General features: G+C 43.3%; 1 protein-coding gene, 1 non-coding gene and 1 pseudogene across 2 annotated transcripts in view; all 3 read right to left on the bottom strand.

Annotated features, from left to right (window-relative positions):
* MECR (mitochondrial trans-2-enoyl-CoA reductase) overlaps positions 1–15,708 on the bottom strand; it is a 42,245-nt gene extending 26,537 nt beyond the window's left edge. The window contains exon 1 of the mRNA XM_049774878.1: positions 15,534–15,708. Within this exon, the coding sequence (XP_049630835.1) occupies positions 15,534–15,703 (170 nt within the window). The 5' untranslated portion in view covers positions 15,704–15,708. The remainder of the gene's footprint in view (positions 1–15,533) is intronic.
* On the bottom strand, positions 7,414–7,519 carry LOC126012430 (U6 spliceosomal RNA). Its single transcript, XR_007496903.1, has one exon. It is a non-coding gene; the product is annotated as a U6 spliceosomal RNA (small nuclear RNA).
* Positions 15,709–20,956: 5,248 nt separating the features above from the next.
* LOC126012731 (uncharacterized) lies at positions 20,957–21,084 on the bottom strand (annotated as a pseudogene).
* Between the last annotated feature and the right edge of the window lie 2,776 nt (positions 21,085–23,860).

Raw genomic sequence — 23,860 nt, 5'->3', positions numbered from 1 at the left:
GGGGGAACTCATCTTTCCTGCAATCTCTTCCTAAGAGCAGTAGAGTTGCAATAGGCTTCTTCTCTCTTTGCTGGGGCAGGGTAAATTCACACAATGCGGAGGGAGGGGAAGAAGACTGGTCAGGGCCAGGGACTAGAGGCTGGATGTTGAGGCTACAAATACAGATGGGAAGGCAGATGGGAGAGTAGTGGGGGGATGGCTTGATACTCACTGCCTGCTGGGGGAGGTGTGTTGGCCCATCCCATCTATAACTCACAAGGGAGACTTACATAGCCTCCCAGTATAATGTTCCCAACCGCAGATATTGCTGCTCTACAGACTCTTCTGAGCCCTTGTCTAGGAGGCCCTTCTGATCAAACAGGGTGGGAAACTGAGTCTGAATTGCTGTTGTGGCCTCTGGTGTCACAACTCCCATTTCTCCTGTTTTTCTTCCAAACTCACCCAAGGAATGGTGGCTGCAAGTTAAGAGTGCCAAGGCGACACCCAATTCCAGCCTGGCTGGGCCTTGAATCACCTCCCCGACTCTCAGGTCCTTCCCCTGCGAGTGTCATGGCGCCATGCAAGTCAGAGGGATGCCACTGTCTTCCCGCGACAGATCCCAGACAGGATAAGGTCACAATGGGTCCTTTGAGGCCGAGACCGTACACCTGGGATGCCATATGAACTACAGAGGAGACAAAAGTAGGCAGAAGAAAGGGCCTTTTGAGATGGGGAGAAAGAGGCCAGCACTCTGGGGATGGGCTCAGTTCTATTTGCTGTGTAAGGCAGGCATGGGCCAGCTCTGCTTGGCTCTCTTCCCTGCCTCCCGCATTTAATTAGCTACCATTTGTACTTATCTCCTTCTTCACTCACTCACCACAAACTGGTCAATATCCTTTAGAGTAGGAAGGACCTGTCAGGCGACTCACAGGGTCTTTCCATGCATCATTACTGAGCCCAAATAAGTTTAAGCTTCTGCAGACACAGGGTTGGGGGAAGGGGAATGGGTACCAATTTTATGGGCCTTCCCTGGTCTGTCTGCCATACCCATCATCACAAAGAAGCTGCCATTTCCTTCCTTTGGGCCACATCAGGGGTCCATATGGGATGCCAGGGACTGAACCAGGTTGGCTGTGTACAAGGCAACATGCTATCTGTTGTGCTATCGCTCTGCTATCAGCTCCTTTCTATTATTGACTGCAATGCCTGATATGCTGGGTACATTGTTCTGGGATTTAATAATTAACAGATAGTGTAGAACTGGAAAAAAAAAAGTAAAAAATGGGGCCAGAGTGATGGTGTAGCGGTAAAGCATTTGCCTTGCATGCAGCTGACCCAGGACGGAACTGTGTTTGATCTCTGGCATCCCATATGGTTCCCTGAGCCAGAAGCAATTTCTGACACATAGCCAGGAGTAACCCCTGAGCATCACCAGATGTGCCCCCTCCCCCCAAAAAAAAGTAGAATTGGAAAAATGGCAGGGTAATAGGGTTCTCAGGGTTCCTGAAAGGTATCTTGTGGTCCCAGGTCAGTTTCTTTTCCTGAGGAAAGTATGCACAGCTTCTTCCCACCAGTCTCCTTAGGTCTCATTTGTTTGTTTGTTTGTTTGTTTTTAGGCCATACCCAGCAGCACTCAGGGGGTTATTCCTGGCTCTGTGCTCAGAAATCACTCCTGGCAGGCATGGGGGACCATATGGGATGCTAGGATTCGAACTGCCATTGGTCCTGGGTCAGCCCTTGCAAGGCAAATGCCCTACACCTGTGCTATCTCTCCAGCCCCCTCCTTAGGTCTCTTCTGGCTTCTCCAACTCAAAAGAATCCTGTCCTTCCAACTTAAATTTTTTTTTCCTTTGGCGTATAACCAATTTGAACTCTGAACTGAAGGGAGAGCCCTGGAACTTTCTATCCAGGGTTGACAAAGAAACCCTTTCTCAGATTGGAGCAACAGTACAAGTAGATAAGGCACTTGCCTTACACATGGCTCAATTGCTGGCACCCCTTATGGTCCTGCCATGAGTAATCCCTCAATACAGAAAAAGGAGTAAGTCTATGCTCCTCCTTTTCCTTTTCCCCCTCCCCCAAAAGAAACTCCTGGATCCGTTCCTATTTTCCAAATAAGATTATCAGAAAGCTTTCAAGACCCTAAATAGCCCACATCTGTTGACATTAGAAAACTTGCCTAAATGAAGTTAGAATCTCTGCTGTGTAGTTTGCTCAGGTCTAACTCCCCATACTCCAGAGAGCAATTCTGGGCCACAGCATGGCAGACTGCCTCCCTAGAGCTGCTTTGATCTCTGACAGGTACAAACAGGACTAGGTGGTCCCTGCTTGCTGCTGATCCCACACTTAACCAGGAGGAAGGGGACTTGGGTACCATCTTGAGTCCAGCACCAAGATTTCCAACCATGCTGTTGCTCCCGGAAGGCTGCTGGCTTGGGGTCGAACATCCCTGCTTCCAAAGAACAGAATTACTGCAGCGGGACAACTGGGGGCTCAAAGGGGATTCATGACTTCTAAGAAATCGGACAGATGTGGTGTTATATTGCGGTTTCATCTGGTCTGGCTATCAAGAAATTTGTTTGGGAAAATGGGGTAAAGAGTGGTATATTTCTGCAGGATGCAGAACTGACTGAGAGCTGTGAAGGTTTGTCACTGAAGCATAAGATGGAGACATGGAAATAGCAAGCATTTTCCCTGTATTCAACTCTTTGGACTCTTAACAACCCCTCCATCCAACACAACTGGAAGCAGAGACAAGAGTGACTGTTTTGCCTCAGGGACAAATCAGCAGTAGGCCTAGAACCCAGACCAGTGATCCCCTGTGGCATCTCCTAGCTCAAAGATGAACCCTTTCTAATCTCTGCTTTTTTTCCTAGACAGTTATGTGGTCAGGTAGGGCAGGTTGAGTTGCCTGGATTGGTAGAGTGGGCAGCAGGTCCCAGGGCATTGCAGCTCTAGGAAAAAACTAGGCAAGAGGGAGAAAGCCAGAGTAACAGGCTTGGCCTGGCAGACTGAGGTACAAAGGAAAGGTAATGGCCAGGAGTCACATTGGATGGGGCAAGTCAGTCGTTAGCTTGAATCCTCTGAACCTGCAGCCCCCACTCCCAGGCTCAGATGATAGGGTGAGCCAATGAATATTCATCCAGTCATCAGGCATGCAGGTCCTCTTTGTGGGTTTGTATACATGGGCTCTTTTGTAAACTCTCAACATATGTGGCCACCCGATCATTAGGAATTTACCACTTGGGGGCTCAGGTACCCCCCAACACTCTGAAGAGACCCTATCACAGTACCTACTCAAGTGGACCAGACCCTGAGTTCTGAAGAGCAGAGCATTAAGTGCATGCTTAGTGCCAGTGATCAGACAGGTCCTTGACACCTCACTGAGCCACATAGTTCTGTCCTTCCTACCTTCATTTGGGATTAAGGGTATGAGTGCCAGGAGTCAGGAAAATAGCCCAGCTCCTTTATTAAGAAAGTGATGGCCACCAACTCTTCCCATGTAGTCTCTGGTCTGGGCTGAAAATTCTGGGGCCTTCTCAGAATGGGTAGGGGTAGATTCCTTTTTCTACCTGAAGGCAGCTGTCCATAGCCACACCTGACACCTCAAAATTTCAGAGTGTAAATATAGTAAGAGCACAGGAAATCTGATGGGAAAGCTACACAAGAGACCACCAAGCTCAGTGAGTTACTAAGTTACTCCTTAATATTAACACAGAAGGCTCAACTAGAACCAACCACACAGCCCAGTAAATCCTTAGACAATGACTTTACTAACATCATTGAGAGATATAACAATTATTTCAAATTGACCCTTGTTGGTATAATTTTTGATAATGCCATTTGCCTGTGTGTGTGTGTGTGTGTTTAGTTTTTTTTGGACTATATGGTGACGCTCAAGGGTTACTCCTGGCTATGTGCTCAGAATCGCTCCTGGCTTGGGGGACCATATGAGACGCTGGGGGATCGAATCGTGGTCCATCCTAGGTTAGCACTGGCAAGGCAGACACCTTACCGCTCTGTACCACTGCTCTGGCCCCTTGCCTTTGTGTTGTAAAGGACAATATGAAATAAATTTGTGTCTGCGAGGCTGGGTTGGTGTGTGGGAAACTGGAGACACTGGTGGAGGGAAGGTCATACTGGTGGTGAGATTGATGTATGAACATTAAATGCCTAAAACAACTCTATTATGAATGATGTGATAAATCACAATGTTCTAATAAAATATTAAAAAAATAAAGAGAGAATGCCAGGAGTCATATGACACTTCGCTTTCTGCCCTACACCCTACCTAAACAGTATTAGGATTTTGGCTTAAAGACAAACCAGATGCATAGTTTTGGTTTCCGACACTGATATCAGCTGTCAAAATAAAAAAAATCCTTGGGGAGTCTTTCTGTAGTGAGAACTTACTAAATCACTTATCTGATTCCTCCTCTAAATACTATTAAGCTAACACACAATACAGAATAAGGAACTGTGTCTGTCCAGAGGTGTGTGTCAGTCCTGAGGACTCATAGTTCCTCATGTCTCAGCCAGCAAGTGCTGAAAGGTGACTGGTGGTGGTGGTGGTGGTGGTGGTGGTGGTGGTGGTGGTGTGTGTGTGTGTGTGTGTGTGTGTGTGTGTGTGTGTGTGTGTGTGTGTGTGTGTGTGTGTGTGGTGTGGTGTGTAGATCAAATCCATGCATGATCTATGGTGGTGGTGGTGGTGGTGGTGGTGGTGGTGGTGGTGGTGGTGGTGGTGTGTGTGTGTGTGTGTGTGTGTGTGTGTGTGTGTGTGTGTGTGTGTGTGTGTGTGTGTGTGTGTGGTGTGGTGTGTAGATCAAATCCATGCATGATCTACCACTACCATTTCCTAGCAGGGGAAGAGAAAAAAGACATTCCTCCTCTCTCCCTCATGGTATGGAGACTTGGGGGTCACTTGAATGATGCAATGTCAATATCTCTTATGAACTATCTTCTAATTTTATATTCCCTCTCATTCTCAAAAAAGTATTTGGCATGTCATTGTTTTCTTCAGGCCTATACTATATCAAGGTTTTTGTTTGTTTGTTTGTTTGTTTTTGGGCCACACCCAGCAGTGCTCAGGAGTTACTCCTGGTTCTGCACTCAGAAATCGCTCCTGGCAGGCTCAAGGGACCATATGGGATGCTGGGAATTGAACCCAGAGTTGTTCTGTGTTGGTTACGTGCAATGCAAACTCCCTACCACTGTACTATCTAGCCCTCAAAGTTGTTTTTTTTTCCTTAAAGAAGATCTAGGCTTAGAGATAGTATAGCAGGTATACTAGCAGGTACATAGCATACTCCCTGCTCTGCATGCAGTTGACCCAAGTTTGATCCCTGACACCAATTATGATTCCCCAAGTCCACCAGGAGTGATCCTTGAGCATAAAGCCAGGACTAAGCCCTGAGCAGTTCAATACATAGCCCCAAAGTGAAAACACAAAACAACATAATAAATAAACAGAAGATCCTTCTTACACGTTCTTGGGCAAGTAACTTTCCAGCCTCTGGAGTTCCATTTTTCACTTTAATATAGAAATAGCAACGCCCAAAACAGGCCATTTGATTTTTAAATTTTATGACATGTATTGGAAAATTAGCTCAATAACTATCCATATATACTATGTGTACACTACTGAGAAATGCTTTTTACCATAAGGCCCAGAGCACTATATATATGTATGTATGTATGCATGTATGTATGTATGTAAAAAGGACTTGCAGGGGCAAAAGGTACAAGAACACTAGTATTTTATGAAAAATACTTGTCAAAAAATCCTGATGTTTAAATAAGGAGCAATGGCTCAGACCTCTGAGTGACTTTCCACATTCATAATTCTCAAAGTCTGTCATTTTCTCCTGCACAGTCTTTTTACTTAGATCAGCTATTTAATCCTTTAAGTGAAAAAGGGGCAAATGCTTATTTAGGGGAGGGTGTGTGTGTATGTTGTGTAAAGGGCATGGGGGAAACAAAAAATTCCTGGGAATACTTGGGGAAAGGAAAGAATAGCCAGTATGTTTGGAAACAAAAAGGAAGAGACCTTCAAGATGTCCTGGAGGCCTGTTTTGTTGTTGTTTGTTTTGGGTCATACCTGGCAGTGCTCAGGGAATCACTCTTGGGGCTCAGGTGCCTGGATCGCCATATGCAAGACAAGTACCTTATTGCTGTACTTGGAGGCCTTCTTTTTTTGAATTCCCCAATGTCTCCCCACTTCCTTCTTGCTTCCAAAGCTCTAGCATTCAATGCTACTATCATAGCCACAGCAAGCTGGGGAGTGCTTTTCAGGATCTGGGTAGGCAGTTCCACTCCCCACCTAGTGTAAGCTGACCCACATACCTAGTCACAAAGATGTTTAATGGACACACAATTCTTTCTGTGATCATGTGGTTACTCAAGCCTTTTCTGTGACCAGGTAGTTATTCATCTTCCCAAGCCTGACTAAAAGAAGAGAATCCAGCTTCTGATTTCTGTCCGTGCAACTAGCAAGTCCAGTCACCTGAATCCAGGTCAGAAGAGAAATTTGCCATTTTGGGGATGAGAGAGAATGACTATCTGCAGAATGGTTTGTATTGACCCTGGCCAAGAAAATAGAGGCCCTTACAGACAGGTGAGAAAACAGGTTCAGGGCCACCTAAATCTTACTAGTGTCTCTGAGGTGACACTTGGAAATAAGTAGTAAAGTGCTTCAGGTGAGAGATGTGAAGTTGCAAGGTCAAATACTACACTTCATGAAAAGCTCTTATTTTAAAGTTCTGGGAAGCTCTTAGGGCTGCATGCAAGGAAAAAAGAGAAGTTATGCTGTCTTTTCTCCTAAGTGGTGTCTACAATCATATTTCAGTTTCCATTCCTTCCCAAGAGGAAGTAACCAATCGGGGGTGGGGGGCACTGGTTGTGTAGGACTTTCCCATATTTTCTTATATCTTTGAAGACCAGGCCTTACCAATTACCACAGAACACAACAAAAGAGTATACTTCTCTTTTGTTTAATTTTTGGGATGCACTTAACAGTGCTCAGGAACCACTCCTGGCTGTGCTTATGGGACCATGGGATGAGAGGGATTGAATCTTGGCTTCCAGTATGCAAATCATGCACTCTGACTCTTGAGCTATCTCTCCAGCCCTGCAAAAGGTGCTCTACTTACTGAAACAGATGCACATATAACATTTTAAAACACCTATATTGTGGCAGATTCTGCATCAGTCATATAAACTGTTATGTCAGTGAGAGAGGAGCAACACTGCTTCTGTCTGGGGAGATGTCTTTCTGACAGTGATTTATTACTTATAACCACATGCAATTTGGGGTTATTGATGGATGTGTCTTCTCAATATTCTTCTAAATTGCTTTAATGGTGACTGTGGTGAGGTTGAGCTCATGAGCTCAAGGTCCGTAGTTAAAATCTCTGGCTTTATTTTTTCTTTTAAAGTAAAAATATGAAATATTTCAAGAATGTGTTTCAAGAATTCTTATGCAGAAGCCATGCTAATCTCTATCATTTCAACTTTAGTATATATGTTGCCAAAGTGCGGACACTAGTCTGTATTTTAACAATGAAAAGAAATGCCCCATTTCCCTATCTTTTGCAAAACAACAAACCAACATGAATCTGCTGCAGCAGCCTGTCAGTTGTGGGCATTGAGCTGAGGTATGTTAAATCAGCAAGAGTAGCTGTGGGCAATGGCTAGATTTTGGACTTAAAAGCACCAGTTTGAAATGAGTTGAGGTGTGTGACACCAGCAAGAGTGAAGCCACGGAGTGGCTGCACATTTCTTCCAGTCAAGGAGCTATATCACAACACATAATAACAGTATCATACAATAAAGGTCACAATGGAAAAACTACACAGAACCCCACCATACCTTGTGTTTGAAGATGCTTTTTCTGGAAACTGAACAAACACCGTCACCTATATATAACCTCTCTGCTCAGGACTTTAAATGTTAAGGATGTTCAAAGATCTCAAAGAAACCATGGAATGGACAGACCATATGACTCAAGAGGATATGAAAGTAGAAATGAGAAAACTTCAAACAGTAGTATCAGGGCTGAAAAACAGGTAGGTGAAATGAAAACCTTACAGGAAAGACTCACCAGCAAAGTAACATCCATTGAAGATAAAAAACAACAAGCAAGTAGATGAGCTGCATAACACCTTCATACAAAAGAAGAGGCTGGAAAAAAAGTCCTCAATAAAAGTGAACAGAAGACAATAGACCTATGGGATAAACTCAATAGAAATCACATAAGAATCACTGGAGTACCAGAGACCCAGGAAGAAAATACTATGAAGAATTAACAGTCAAGGACATCATTGCTGAGAAATTCCCAAAATCAAATAGTGCATGCAACCACATCCTGCTAAGAGTACCTGCTAAGAGATCCAAAGAAAACACCCCAAGGGGGGCCGGTGAGGTGGTGCTAGAGGTATGGTGTCTGCCTTGCAAGCGCTAGCCAAGGAAGGACTGCGGTTCGATCCCCCAGCGTCCCATATGGTCCCCCCAATCCAGGGGCAATTTCTGAGCGCTCAGCCAGGAGTAACCCCTGAGCATCAAACGGAAAAACAAAACAAAACAAAAATAAACAACAACAAAAAAGAAAACACCCCAAGGAATATCTTAGTCACAATGATAAACCACAGTTAGGGATAGAATACTAAAAACAGCAAGATCAAAAAGGGAAATTATATACACAGAAGCAACCTTAAGATTTACAGCAGATTTATCACAAACAACTCTCAAGTCCTCGAAGGCAGTTAGTGGGAGTGACAAAATTAAACGAAATGAACGTTTTGCCAAGGATACTTCATCCAGCCAGATGTACAACTTCATGTATAAAAAACAGTTCAGAAACTTTCCCCCATTCTTCCTGTGTAACCTTACCTGATGGTAAGACCAGCCCATTTCTGGGAGGGGTCCTTGGTAGGTAACAAAAGATTGCCTGAGGGACAGGAAGGAGATTCAGGGGGGATTCAAGGATTGATGGATGGAGAGAGATTCAGTGGGAGATGGAGGAAGCAGCAGCAGGAGGAGACATGGCAGAAAGATGTTAAGATGACAGAGCTGCTGAAGAGAGCATGCTTAAATGGGTTTAAGATTATAGGCCAGGACCTGTAGAGATAGCACAGCGGTGTTTGCCTTGCAAGCAGCCGATCCAGGGCCTAAGGTGGTTGGTTCGAATCCCGGTGTCCCATATGGTTCCCCGTGCCTGCCAGGAGCTATTTCTGAGCAGACAGCCAGGAGTAACCCCCCCCCCCAAAAAAAAAAAAAAAAAAAAGAGTAAGATTATAGGCCACACATGTTGGCCAGAGCCTTAATAAAGTTGATGTCTCCTTAAACCTGACTGTCTGTGGATCATTTCCTCGATCCTTGCCACCACCCTAAGACCTACCAGATGAAAGGAAGGGGTTGCAGGCACGTGGCTGGCAGAGAAAGGCCCCTCCATCCATCTCACCATCATCCAGCCCCATCCAGGACTCAATAATTAATCTATTTCTCTACATAATGGCACTCGAACGCTGATTTGAACCCTGGACCAAGAAGACAGCATGGTGAGATACCTGTTCTTGTGTTTGATTTTGACTATTTGGCTGGAGTGAGCCCAAAATATTGGGCCACATGGCACTGGATCTAAAAATGGCGGAGACCCCTGTTGGTGGCAGAGCGGGTAGTTTTGAAAAGGAGATTGCTGAAATCCTGGAGCAGTTCCCCAAAGGCCTAGCCACCTGACTTTTCCTCTACGGAAAGTGCTTTTTCCAAGAACCAAGCTCTCCCAATTTGCAGAGACTTATGGAAGCAACTGATTGGAAAAAGATGAAAAAAAAAAAAGACTTTATTGAGGGAGACTGACTTCTGATGATGACCTTCAGCCTGGACATGGATTTCAATTTTTGAAATTTGGACTTTCAGCTCGGACCACCTTGAACTTTGAACACCCAGATGTGCAAGCCACTGTGTCAAAAAGCTACACTTCCAAATACTGCCTGGAGGGACAGAAAAGTGGCAGCAGGCGGTGGGTCATTCTCTCAGCGAAAAGCAACAGACTGTTCCCTTTCTGCTAACAGGTAAATGGGTGCTTCGGCCGGCCGGGAGGGGCAGACAACTGAGAGGTTGCAGCTGAGGAGAAGATCCGAATCAGACAAGTGGAACAGTGATCGTGGCTCCGCGAGATTCCATGGAACTAAAGCCACATGGTGAGCAGCCTGGGAAAAGCCCAGCGTCTGGACAATTTGATGATGGGATAAAATGGGAAAGCCCACAGACTTTTCATGTTTGGAAAACATGGTGTTTGTGATGGAATTAAAAATAAAAGGGAGGGGCCGGGTAGGTGGCGCTGGAGGTAAGGTGTCTGCCTTGCAAGCGCTAGCCAAGGAAGGACCTCGGTTCGATCCCCCCCCCCCCCCCCCCCCCCCCGGCGTCCCATATGGTCTACCCAAGCCAGGGGCGATTTCTGAGCACATAGCCAGGAGTAACCCCTGAGCGTCAAACGGGTGTGGCCCAAAAACCAAAAAAAAAAAAATAAAATAAAAGGGAGATAACAGGAAAGCCCAACTAAAACCTTTGATTTAAAACCACCTGCATATACCTTTGTTTCAGTGTATCTCTTGATCTAAGTTATTTTCTTGCTGATTTAAATGTGCTTTATAGTTTTCCATAATTAATGCTTCCAATTGCATAATGTTTTACTGTGGTTTTTGTTTGTTTGTTTGTTTGTTTTTTGGGCCACACCCAGCGTTGCTCAGGGGTTACTCCTGGCTGTCTGCTCAGAAATAGCTCCTGGCAGGCACGAGGGACCATATGGGACACCGGGATTCGAACCAACCACCTTTGGTCCTGGATTGGCTGCTTGCAAGGCAAATGCCGTTGTGCTATCTCTCCGGGCCCCCTTTACTGTGTATTTTAAGGTAGTAGCCTGTTTTCAAAATGTATGTTCTGTATAAATGTTCTTGTAATTTGGTTTAGGGAAAGGTTAATAGGAACAAGAAAGTTCCAGGAAAAAAAAAAAAAAAAAAACTTGGTTAAATAGCATTAAGAACAGGAACAAGGAAGTTCCAGGATAGTGCTTGGTAAATAAGCATTAAGAAAATTTTAAGTTACAGGTATATTTTGCAGAAAAGTTATGTTTATGGAAAAGGATGATATGTTAATTCTACACTTTGGACTTTATGCTTTAGAGAATATTAGATTTCTCACCTTTGGAGAGCAGAAGTCAGGAAAACAAAAAATAACCTATGCTCTTTGTTTTTTAAAGAGGAGGAAGGGGGCCGGAGAGATAGCATGGAGGTAGTGTGTTTGCCTTGCATGCAGAAGGATGGTGGTTCAAATCCTGGCATCCCATATGTTCCCCTGAGCCTGCCAAAAGCGATTTCTGAGCATAGATCCAGAAATAACCCTTGGGATGTGACCCAAAAAAAAAACAAAAACAAAACAAACAAACAAAAAAAAATATATATATATATAAAAAAAAAGAGAAGGCAGATGTTACTCCCATCCCCCTTTCTTCCTGTGTAACCTTACCTGTTGGCAAGACCAACCCATTTCTGGGAAGGGTCCTTGGTAGGTAACAAAAGGATTGCCTGACAGGAAGGAAGGAGATTTAGGGGGAATTCAAGGATTGATGGATAGAGAGAGATTCAGCAGGAGATGGAGGAAGAAACAGCAGGAGGATACATGGCAGAAATAGGTTAAGAATATATGACAGCTGGGGCCAGCGAGGTGGCGCCAGAGGTAAGGTGTCTGCCTTGCAAGCGCTAGCCAAGGAAAGATCGAGACCGTGGTTCGAACCCCCGGTGTCTCATATGGTCCCCCCAAGCCAGGGGTAATTTCTGAGCGCTTAGCCAGGAGTAACCCATGAGCATCAAACGGGTGTGGCCCGAAAAACCAAAAAAAAAAAAAAAAAAAAAAAAAAAAGAATATATGACAGCTGAAGAGAGCATGCTTAAATAGGTTTAAGATTATAGGCCACACATGTTGGCCAGGGCTTTAATAAAGTCGATGTCTCCTGAAACCTGACTGTGGATCAATTCTTCACTCCTTGTTGACACCCTAAGGCCCGCTAGATGGAAGAAAGGGGTTGCAGGTGCGTGGCCTGGGCCGGCAGAGAAAGACCCCTCCATTCATCTCACCACCATCTAGCCCCATCCAGGACTCCATAATTACTATTTAACTCTACAAAGGACATCATTGCTGAGAAATTCCCAGAACCAAATAGTGCATGCAACCACATCCTGCTAAGAGTACCTGCTAAGAGATCCAAAGAAAACACCCCAAGGAATATTCTAGTCACAATGATAAACCACAGTTAGGGATAGAATACTAAAAACAGCAAGATCAAAAAGGGAAATTACATACAAAGAAACATCCTTAAGATTTACAGCAGATTTATCACAAACAACTCTCAAGTCCTTGAAGGCAGTTGGTGGGATATAGTGACAAAATTCAACGAAATAAACCTTTTGCCAAGGATACTTCACCCAGCCAGACTTTCATTCAGCTTTGAAGGATGCACAACTTCATGTATACAAAACAGTTCAGAAATTTTAGATTCAAAATCAACCTTAAAAGAAGAGCTGAGGGGCCGGAGAGATAGCATGGAGGTAGTGAGTTTGCCTTGCATGCAGAAGGACGGTGGTTTGAATCCCAGCATGCCATATGATTTCCCGAGCCTGCCAGGAGCAATTTCTGAGTGTAGAGCCAGGAGTAACTGCTGAGCGCTCATGGTGTGACCCCCCCCCCCCCCAATAAAAGAGCTGAATATCTACTTTAAGGCAAGGCAGATCCAACACCAAACTCCTACTTAAAGATGAATGAGACTTAATCCCATTACCCAACACCAAACTCCTACTTAATCCCATTATAATAAACTTTCAATATCAATGGACAAAACACACCAATTAAGAGACACAGAGTGGCAAAATGGATCAAAATGTTGAACTCAACATTTTGCTGCCTACAAGAACACATCTGAATAGTCAAAGTAAACATAGACTCAAAGTCAAAGGTTGGATTAATTCAAGCAAACAACTCCCTTAAAAAGGCTGGGGTGGCCATATTAATATCAGACAATATAAACTTTAGGCTTAAAAAGATTGAGACAGAGATAGACATTTCTTTTTCTTTTTTTTTTTTTTTTTTTTTTTTTTTTAGTTTTTCAGGCCACATCTGTTTGATGCTCAGGGGTTACTCCTGGCTAAGCGCTCAGAAATTGCCCCTGGATTGGGGGGACCATATGGAACTCTGGGGGATCGAACCGCGGTCCTTCCTTGGCTAGCGCTTGCAAGGCAGACACCTTACCTCTAGCGCCACCTCGCCACCCCCCCCCCTTTTTATTCTTTTGGTTTTTGGTTCACACCTGCCAGCGCTCAGGGGTTACTCCTGGCTCTATGCTCAGAAATCACCCCTGGCAGGCACAGGGGACCATAGGAGATGCAGGAATTCGAACAGCCCTCATTCTGCATGAAAGGCACACATCTTACCTCCATGCTATCTCTCCGGCCCCAGATAGACATTTCTTAATAATCAAGAGATATATACAACAGGAAGAAATCACCCCCTAAATATATATGCACCCAATGAGGGCCAGCAAAATCTCTAAAACAATTGCTGATAGATTTGAAGAAAGACATCACTAATAACACAATAATAATGGGAGACTTTAACACCACTCTATCACCTCTTGATAGGCCAATCAAGCTAAAACTCAATAAGGATATACTGGTTCTGAAGGAAGAAATGGAAGAGAGTGTCTTAGTATATACATTCATATATATATATCAAGATAGACCATATGGTAGGCCACAAAACATACCTCTATAAAATCAAGAGGATAGAAATTGTATAAACTACCTTCTCAGACCATGATACACTGAAAATAGAAGTGAATTACAAACAGATACAGAGAGAAAACTTTTAACACCTGGAAATTAAACAGCCAGTGGGCTAGAGACAAAAATCAAGATTCCTGGAAACAAATGAGAATGAAGAGATGAATTATCATAATTTGTGGGACACAGCAAAAGTGGTATTAAGAAGAAAATTTATAGCTTTGCAAGCGTTCATCAGGAAGAACCTACATACATATATAGATATTTAACTAAATAAATACAACTTAAAATGATCAATAAAATGAACCTTAAATAGATAGACAAGAAAATACAAAATGGGGCAGGAGAGATAGCATGGATGCAAGGCGTGTTTAAATTTAAAAAAATCAAACCATTTGCTGGAAATCACATCATTGTGAAGAAGGAACTGCAGACAAGTATATGTGTTTTCTGGTGGAAAACATGAGCTAAACCACTATGAACTTAGAGCATATTATCTCCATGTGTAAAGATTTAGTAGACGTACAAAGAACTTCAGTCATTTGCCAGAACTACAGTAGGGCAAGCTAAAGCAAGGTCTTCTGATTCTCAGACAAGATCTCCTAGTTTTTGAATGGCTGTTCCTCAAGTGCATAATGGTTGACAAGTCACTGTTTTTTTTGTTTGTTTGTTTTGTTTTGGTTTTTGGGCCACACCCGGCGATGCTCAGGGGTTACTCCTGGCTCTCTGCTCAGAAATCACTCCTGGCAGGCACCGGGGACCATATGGGATGCCGGGTTTCGAACCACCATTGGTCCTGGGTCAGCGCTCGCAAGGCAAACGCGCTACCGCTGTGCTATCTCTCCGGCCCCCAATTCACTGTTTTTATTAGCTACATGCAAAAATTATGGACTAAGATTCAACAGAATTTTTGGACATAATAAGAGCAGCAGAGTTGGGAGGAATTGGGTGACATGTCCAAAATCAGACACCTATCAGAGCTGAAACATACTGTATTTGCCATTATGTCTATGGTTCCACAGAAAAAGCTCTTTTTGACTTTTAACGGCACATAATCAATGCAACAGAGAGGATATGGCCAGATGGAAGAGAAGAAACATGCCAGTCTCTCTTCCAATCAGTTACTAGGAATATAATTTGAGCTCCAAAAATAGAAACAAAGACCACTAATTTACTTTACTGAGAAGTGAAAATCCAAAGCAGGTAAAAGTATTCTGAAAATCTTCTTATTGTAAGAAATAGCACAGGGCTGCAGAGACAGCTGAACGCTGGAGCTCATGCTTTGCATGCAGGAGGCCTGGGAATAAGACCCTCTCACCATTCTCCTCCACCCCGACAAATAAATAATAGCTCTGAGTTCAAACCTCTGTCACTTACTGTCTGTATGCATGACTTTGGGCAAATCATTTTGCTTTGTTCCTCTTTCAGTTATTTGCAAAAATAAAAGGGGCTAAAACAAGTACCTACCTCAAAAGACGATTCTAATGATTAAATGAGCATCTATTTAAACAAGGGGCCTGCCAGACATGCTGTCAATAAATGTCAGCAAGCTACCACCTCCTTTAGATTAGTGCCTCGGGTCTCCAGGCGCGTCCCGGGTTTCAGTTTCAGTTTGCCTTCTCTCCTAGACTCTAATCTCCCTCTTCCCAGTTCCCCATGTCCACAGTCCATCTTAAAACCTCCAGTCACCCCCAGTTCCTTCGCCCCAGTTTCGGCGCCGGCTCTTACTCGACGACCTTGGCTGGGTCCCCATGGTGCTCATAGATCAGCGCTCGGACCCGGGAGGGCTCGACAGAGACGGAATAATTGGCCAGGCGGCAGCACAACGTTGGGGGCAGCCCCTGCCGCAGCAGGCCCGGAACGACTCGAGACCCTCGCAGCATGCTGCAAACCCACATGTCTCTCCTAGTCAGTTTCGAGAGCGTCGCGCCCAGTGACGTCATCTTTACGCGCCGCGTTCCACCACGCCCACCGCGTGGCCACGCCCCCTCGCTCCTTTCCGCCGCTGCCCGCGCGATGGCGCCTAGGGAGCCTGTTGGGGAGCTCGAGATGCGCTGTGGAAAGAAGGGAGCCGCCAAGACATACGGATCCTCCCAAAGCTGGTCTCTCGACAAGAAACATTTTAAGACTGGCCTAAACTATGTCACTGGCCTGCTTGGTCGGTGTTGGATTGGGGAGGAAGCTCCCCTCTACTGGCTTTGGTTTCTCCTCAGTTGAATGCTCCCTGTGCTCAGGCACTTGAAGACATCATCACCTTCACCTCATTTTATCCACATTGCCCCTTCCTAGCAGAAAGGCAAAACTTAACTTTTCTACACTGCCCATGTAAGCTGATGTGAAAGCAAGAGCCCCTGGACTGGACTTTTAAGAAGATTTGGGTTCAAATCCAAGACCTACCACTTTCGAGCTTGCCCTACATAGGCCAAGCCACTGAAGCTGGAGTGTGTTTTCTCATTATAAAACAGAGATAATGTTTTCTCATTATAAAACGGAGATAATGTTTCTTGCAGGATTGTTTCGCAGTTTGGATGGTACAAATAGGATGCCATCATGGACAGGCAAGCGCATTGAAATGTTGCATGTTCATATGGATGGGAAGATGAGGTTTAGGGAGAATTGGAAGCCATGAACTATTGCTATAGGAAAGAAAATTGTAGGAATGGGACGATTGCTCAAAGAGCTGCCAGGCATGTGGAGGCCCCAATTTCATTCTCAGCACTGCCATTGTATGGCCCTCTGTGCATAGTTGAACTGTCTGGCCAATGTCACTAGGAATAGTTCTAGCTGAGTTCAATCTCTCCCAGAAATAAAAAGTAAGGCAAGCAAACCTAAAATTGTAAATAAAACAATCTAGAATATGGGGCCAGGGCAATAGCATAGTGGTAGGACATTTGCCTTGCATGTGGCCAACCCAGGTCGTCGGACCCTGGTTCAATTCCTAGTATCCCTTATGGTCCTCCCCCCCACCCAGCCTGTCAGGTGTGATTTCTGAATATATATAGCCAGAAGTAAACCATGAGTGCCACCAAATGTGGCCCCCAAACAAAAAACAAAAACCAACCCCAAACCTAACAATTAGGATAGGATATTATGCTGATATTCTATAATTCCCTTATACAACTGGCATGTACTAAAGTCTCCTGAAAAACGTCTGAAGGAATACACCTTCAAGATATTTTTTGTTCATTTAATTACAATTAATGTACTAAATCTGCTTTGTTACAAATTAGGAATTTAGAACTGTGGTTACAATTCAATAATCATTTTACACATCCGGGTTTACCCTAGGGCACAGTTTGAGAAACATTGTATGAGGAAGTTCAAGTTCAGTGGTCCTAGCCCTTTGAATTCAAACTCCAACACTTTTTTTGTTTGTTTGTTTTGTTTTTTGGGCCACACCCAGTGGTGCTCAGGGGTTACTTCTGGCTCTGCACTCAAAAATCACTCCTGGCAAGCTCGGGGGACCATATGGGATGCTGGGATCAAACATGGATTGGCCACATGCAAGGCAACCACACTACTCACTCTGCTATTGCTCTGACCCCAAACTCCAACACTTTTTCTCTTGCTGTTGGATCTGTATCTAATGCCCACCTTCCCTAGCATTTCTACCATGCACATCTCTTTTCAGGGCTCCTGACTGAAATGCTTATCCTGCCCTGCCTATCTGGTAAACTCCATGTTCAGGAATAATTTCTTTGAAAATGTTTTTAACACTCTTTGCTGAGCCAACCTCTGCTGCCTTTGTGTATTTTCTGGACTGGTATGGCTTTCAGGACACAGGCTCTTCTTTATTTATGGACTTACCTCCCCCTCCAGGCAAGAATGGGACATGTTCAGTGCATCTCCATGACACCAGCACCCAGTATAGCTTGGCACAGGGAGCTGTTGTAAATATTCCATGAGTTGAAAGTAGTTGAATTTCTTTATGGCTTGGCCCTATCTGGGGCACTGTCTTACCAAAGGTCATAGGAGACCATTCTCCTCTCTCTCTCCCCCCTCCCTCTCTGTTACTTTTTTTTTTTTTTTTTACTTTTTTAAAGTAAAAATAGTTTCTATTTAGGGGCCGGGCGGTGGCGCTCAAGGTAAGGTGCCTGCCTTACCTGCGCTAGCCTAGGAGACGGACCGCGGTTCGATCCCCCGGCGTCCCATATGGTCCCCCAAGCCAGGAGCGACTTCTGAGCGCATAGCCAGGAGTAACCCCTGAGCGTCACCGGGTGTGGCCTAAAAACCAAAAAAAAAAAAAAAAAAAATAGTTTCTATTTAGAAATTCTGAGAAAGGGAGGGAGAGAACAAGAAAGAGTAATATACTTAAGAGAGAGCTCAGGCTTCTCCAAAGGGGGAGAGAGCCAGCATTACAACAGCATTAAAGTATACAACCCAGCATTAAAGTATGAAAGTTCATATCTCAAGAGGGGAGATTTGGATGACATGTGCATGTGTCCACAGAGCACATATGGGTTCGAATGAATTAGAAGTTTCTTTTGCATCTGCCTACATATTGCTTAGGTTATTCTTTTTTCTGCTGTTCTCTGCTCTTTAATCTTCCCTGAATAAGCTTTGTGGGATCAATTAGGTTTGAATCTTGGCTATAGTGGGTAGGGTGCTATTGGTGTTGTTTTGTTTATTTGTTTTTGTGCCACATCTAGTGATCAGGGGTTACTCCTGGCTTTGTACTCAGGAATCTCTCTTGGTTGTGCACAAGGGACCATATAGGGTGCCAGGTATTGAATCCGGGTTGACTTTGTGCAATGCACATGCCCTACTCACTGTATTATTGCTCTGGCCCCAGGTTTGTCTTGTATGTGGTCAATCAGCTTTGATTTCTGACAGTACACTTAAGGGGTTTCTGACACTTAAGGGGTTCCTTAAGCCCCTCAAGGAGTGATCCCTGAACACAGAGCCAGGAATAAGCACTGAACATTACCAAGTGTAGCCAAACAAACAAAAAATAATGAAATTAGAGAATCCTGGGCCCACCATTTACAAGCCATGTGATCTTGGCTGCAGGCCTTTTAATCACCAAGCCTTTTTCTAGAGCCCCAAATGGCAATATTATACGATATGAGTCCTCTACAAAAATCTTCTACTTACTCACCAAGTTTCCCTCTTTGAATTTCCTCTTCTGGGAGGTCCTTTATGTTCGTTTCTCCTCCAGCATTTCTTTCTTCCCTGCCACCTTTCCCCTTACTTTGGTCTTTCTCTCTCCTTAACTGTTTAATTTGTTGCCTCTGTTGTTCTTTTTTTTGGGGGAGGGCATGAGTATTTTGACCATACCCTGCAGGGCTCTTGAATTCCTGGCTCTTTGCTCAAGAGTGACCCTTAACAGTGCTCAGAGGTTCCTATGTAGTGTCAGATACTGAATTTGGATTAGCTACATGGCAGAGTAAGTACTTCAGTCCAATAATATTTCTCTTTGGCCCTGTCTGCTGTCCTTTCCCAGTTGTTGTCTGCTGTCTCTTCCCTGGTTTTAACTACCCAGGGAATCATCTTCTTCCATAATCTGATCTTCATTTAGTCTCTGAGGCACCTAAAAAAAGGTCAGAATTTTTCCCTTTGACTTTATGCTGTGAATTGTTATCCATTGCTTTTAGAATTTTTTACAGCCCCAGTTTTATATGACTTATAGATCCAAAATGGTCTCTTCAGCGGTAGCTGGCTGAATCTTTTCCTGCTCACTTACTCCATTCCAGCTACCTCTGTCTTATCACTCTCAAACTCAGTAATAGTTCCTTCCTTTGCACAGACTATCCTACTCCAATGATTTTACATGAGACTGACTCCTTTTTCTTCCTTCAGGGCTTAGCTCATATGGCCCCACACTACTTAGGAAATCCTTTCCGATCATTCTAGCTACTCCCCTCAATTATTTATCATAATATTTCATTTGTTACCTTTAAATACATATAGCAAGGAGTAACCCCTGAGCATCAAGTAGGTGTGGCCTGAAAAACAAACAAAAAAAAACAACAAAAAGTTAAATACATAAAGACATATATTTATATTATATCTCAGGTTTTAACTATGTATTTGCATATTTTTAATGATCTCTTCTCATAGAACTAAGGTCAGAACCATGTTTATATTAATTCATTTATTCACTCAGTATCTATTGAGCACTGACTACATGCCAGACATTAAGCCTGGGATATAAGACAGAAATCTTTGCTTTAGGGAATCCTAGTAAGACAAGGGGTGGCGAACAAGTTCGACACAAAGAGCCAAAATTTTAAACTGTGAGAGTCAGAGAGCTACACCACCCAAAAACATATAAATTTAACAATAATATACTAAACACATATTGCATTTTGCCGTTTTGAGTGAGGGTAAAAATCATGTGAGGGTGTGCTGTGTCCTCCACACTAAGAACTAACGGCAAAATGTGACACAACATGTGACACTCGGGTACACCCTCCCCCCCCTCCCCGCTAGCTGGCCCGTGCAGTTTTTTCTGAGGGATGGGAGACAGATGACGAAGCCTGGGGTATGGCGGGACTATGCGCTCGGAGATCTCTCCTCAGAGGTCCCTCCTCAGAAGCAGCATAACAAAATCCAAACTTGGCAAAGAGCCGCATTCATTTTGGCTGGGAGCCGCATGCGGCTGGAGAGCTGCGTGTTCGCCACCCCTGAGTAAGACAAATACATTAGCTGCTTGCCTTTAAATTGCAATAGTCCCTTTACCTCTCACTGTCTCTGTGCCTATTCTCCACCCCATTTTTCTCTGTTATATCACCAAATCATGAGCCAGAGACATGAATGATAATGTGGAAAATTGTTTTGTTCATTTATTAAAGTTTCATGAAAGTAGGAATATAGTAATTGTTTTTTTTCTTTCTTTCTTTCTTTCTTTCTTTCTTTCTTTCTTTCTTTCTTTCTTTCTTTCTTTCTTTCTTTCTTTCTTTCTTTCTTTCTTTCTTTCTTTCTTTCTTTCTTTCTTTCTTTCTTTTTTGTTTGTTTGTTTGTTTTGGTTTTTGGGTCACACCCGGTGGTGCTCAGGGGTTACTCCTGGCTGTCTGCTCAGAAATAGCTCCTGGCAGGCACGGGGGACCACATGGGACACCGGGATTCGAACCAACCACCTTTGGTCCTGGATCGGCTGCTTGCAAGGCAAACGCCGCTGTGCTATCTCTCCTGGCCCTCTTTCTTTTTTTTTTTACACAGTTGAGTTTCCCACATTTGGGGAAATCGCAGGGGTCAGCACATCTGGAGTGCAATGGATAAGCCTCACCCTGGGAAAACCACCTTCATGATCATGGTATCTCCCCTGCCAGGTAAGTATGGAATATAATAATTGTTAAGTAAATGAATCAGTATCTGGTATGAGTTAACTTTTAACTTTTTTCCTTATAGAAGGCAGTCTTCTACCTCTGTTCAATTTAAATATATAGGCTTTGATTCAAATCATGATAACTGTCTCATGCCCATGCATAACTTTTAAAAGTGTAATTTTGTTCTCTATACCTCTATTGCCTCAGTTATGTAATGGAAAACAGTGGGGAGGATGAACTGAGCCAGGTGGATAAAGTATAGATGGTGCTTAATAGAATGTAGTAATGGACAACTAGTTTATAGTTTGTGCCCAAGGCTTGAATTGGGTAGAAGCACAAATATACTTAGCCTTTGATTTAGAAGATAGATTAGAACCAATGAGGATTAATGATGGGAGGGGACATGACATCATAGAAAGAAAAAAACTTTGTAAAAGTTGGCATTTCAAAGAGCAATAGATGACTCTTCTAGCATAGGAGACTTCAACACCATATTCATGAAAAGGACATGTCCAGCAGGCAGAAAATCCAAAAGAACAAAGTTGAACTCAACACTACCATGATCTGGTTATAGTGGAAATGCATTGACTCATCCAGCAACCAAATACATTCTGCTTAATTTCATACAGATATATAAGCTAGATACATCCTAGGCCATGAAATACAAATACATTACTTTTGTTTGTTCTTGGGTGACACATGGTACTGCTGGCACTGTGCTTTGGCGTTTGCTGCCAATAGTGCTGAGTGAGCATGGAAAGAACCCTTGGCCTCCTACTTGTAAGATTTGAGCTCAGCCTGTTGAGCACCCTGGCCTTATAAAATATGAGTCAATAGCAGATAGTTAAAAAAAATCCAAGTTCTCAAGTACTCAGAGATTAAATAACACATGGGTTAAAAAGCAATCTCAAGAGAAGTTAGAAAATACTTTGTGAGAACTGGAGAGATAGCATGGTGGTAGAGTGTTTGTCTTGCATACAGCCAACCCAGGACAGACCTGGGTTTGATTCCTGGCATACCATATGGTCCCCTGAGCCTGCCAGGAGCAATTTTTTTTCTAAAACTAAAATATTTTGCCTCAATGAACATTTTACTGGAATTACTAACAAGTAGCTAATACAATTAGAATTGTTTCAGAGCTTATAACCATTATACTGAATGTTTAGAGTACTGATGTAAATACAATTATTTATTTTAAATAATGAAAAGATCTCATTCTTAAATACAATTCAATTCAATACAAACACAATTCAAACAAATTCTCTTACACAGTTCAGCAGAAAAAGACTCAAAAACCAAAAGTAACTTAAAACATTGTACAGAGAATCCTAAGTAGGAAGGTAAGAGGTACTCATGGTGTTTAGAGATATACATTCATTGTACATAATATGAACTTTTTACTGTGTATGTGCATGTCATCTTTATTTCTATGGAAGTGCAAAATTTCATTTTCAATTGCAAAAGAAAATATTCACTTCTATATATACTTCAAATATAAAATAAAATGTCTCAAACAATATCCATGAGGAATACAAAAACAGATAATATCTCTTTTAAGAACCTGGAATTTTCTGGGAGAATTGATTCATATATTTGAGTTGGTGGAAAGGTGGTTTGTTTGAAAGGGAAGGATACCTGGTCCTTGAGGTAGGGAACTGGGTCACTGGTTCTGCATATCATGTTAAGAGTTAAGCACATGGGGCCGGGCGGTGGCGCTGGAGGTAAGGTGCCTGCCTTGCCTGCGCTAACCTAGGACGGACCTCGGTTCGATCCCCCGGAGTCCCATATGGTCCCCCAAGCCAGGAGCGACTTCTGAGCGCATAGCCAGGAGTAACCCCTGAGCGTCACCGGGTGTGGCCCAAAAACCAAAAAAAAAAAAAAAAAAAAAAAAGAGTTAAGCACATGAGAAGCCATTACTAACAGTATTACGAACAACAGAATTATCAATAAATTAAAATAATTTAAATGTTGTTATCATACCCAAGTATTGAGCAATGAGTTTCTAAATGTCTAAGCATAAGCAAAATATGAAAACAACATAATGAAAGCTTAAGACATAAAGAACAAACAAGTATTTGGAAAATGCTAGTACTAACATGTTTTTTTTTTTTTTTTTTTTTTTTTGGTTTTTTGGGCCACACCCGTTTGACGCTCAGGGGTTACTCCTGGCTATGTGCTCAGAAATCGCCCCTGGCTTGGGGGGACCATATGGGATGCCGGGGGATCGAACCACGGTCCTTCCTTGGCTAGTGCTTGCAAGGCAGACACCTTACCTCCAGCGCCACCTACCCGGCCCTAGTACTAACATGTTAAATAGTTTTTAGAGTAGAGCGGGCACTAATTTTTCAGTTCTGAGGGGATACAGTGTCATACTGTGCAACTATTTCCAAAGACAGAAAAATGATAGTACTTTAAGATGTCATTGGTCTTACAGAAATTTAGTCTAATCTAAACCTACAGGAATAAATTTCACTTGTTAAGGTTTTTCCCCCCCTCCAAGTCTTTCAATGTGGTGGTATTGCTTCAGGAGGGTTCCAGATCAATATCCATGTACTTTATCAATTCGTCACTTGTGAGTAGTAGCAGAGCTTCCCCAATGTTGCCTGAAGAGGTCAGCAAGAGGACCGAGGTTCTCAGAATAATTTCTTTTGAGAAATAGGATCACTTCATCCACTGACCAAGCTGAAGGATCAGAGAAGCTCTGCTTCAAAATGTCCTGGTCAGTTCCAACTGATGATCCTGCATTCGAGGTTATGGTGGTGAAAAATGAGCTAACCTGCTGGTCGG

Source organism: Suncus etruscus, chromosome 6, assembly GCF_024139225.1.
Source record: "Suncus etruscus isolate mSunEtr1 chromosome 6, mSunEtr1.pri.cur, whole genome shotgun sequence".
Classification (NCBI taxonomy): domain Eukaryota; kingdom Metazoa; phylum Chordata; class Mammalia; order Eulipotyphla; family Soricidae; genus Suncus; species Suncus etruscus.
This window is presented reverse-complemented; position numbering and strand designations above follow the sequence as displayed.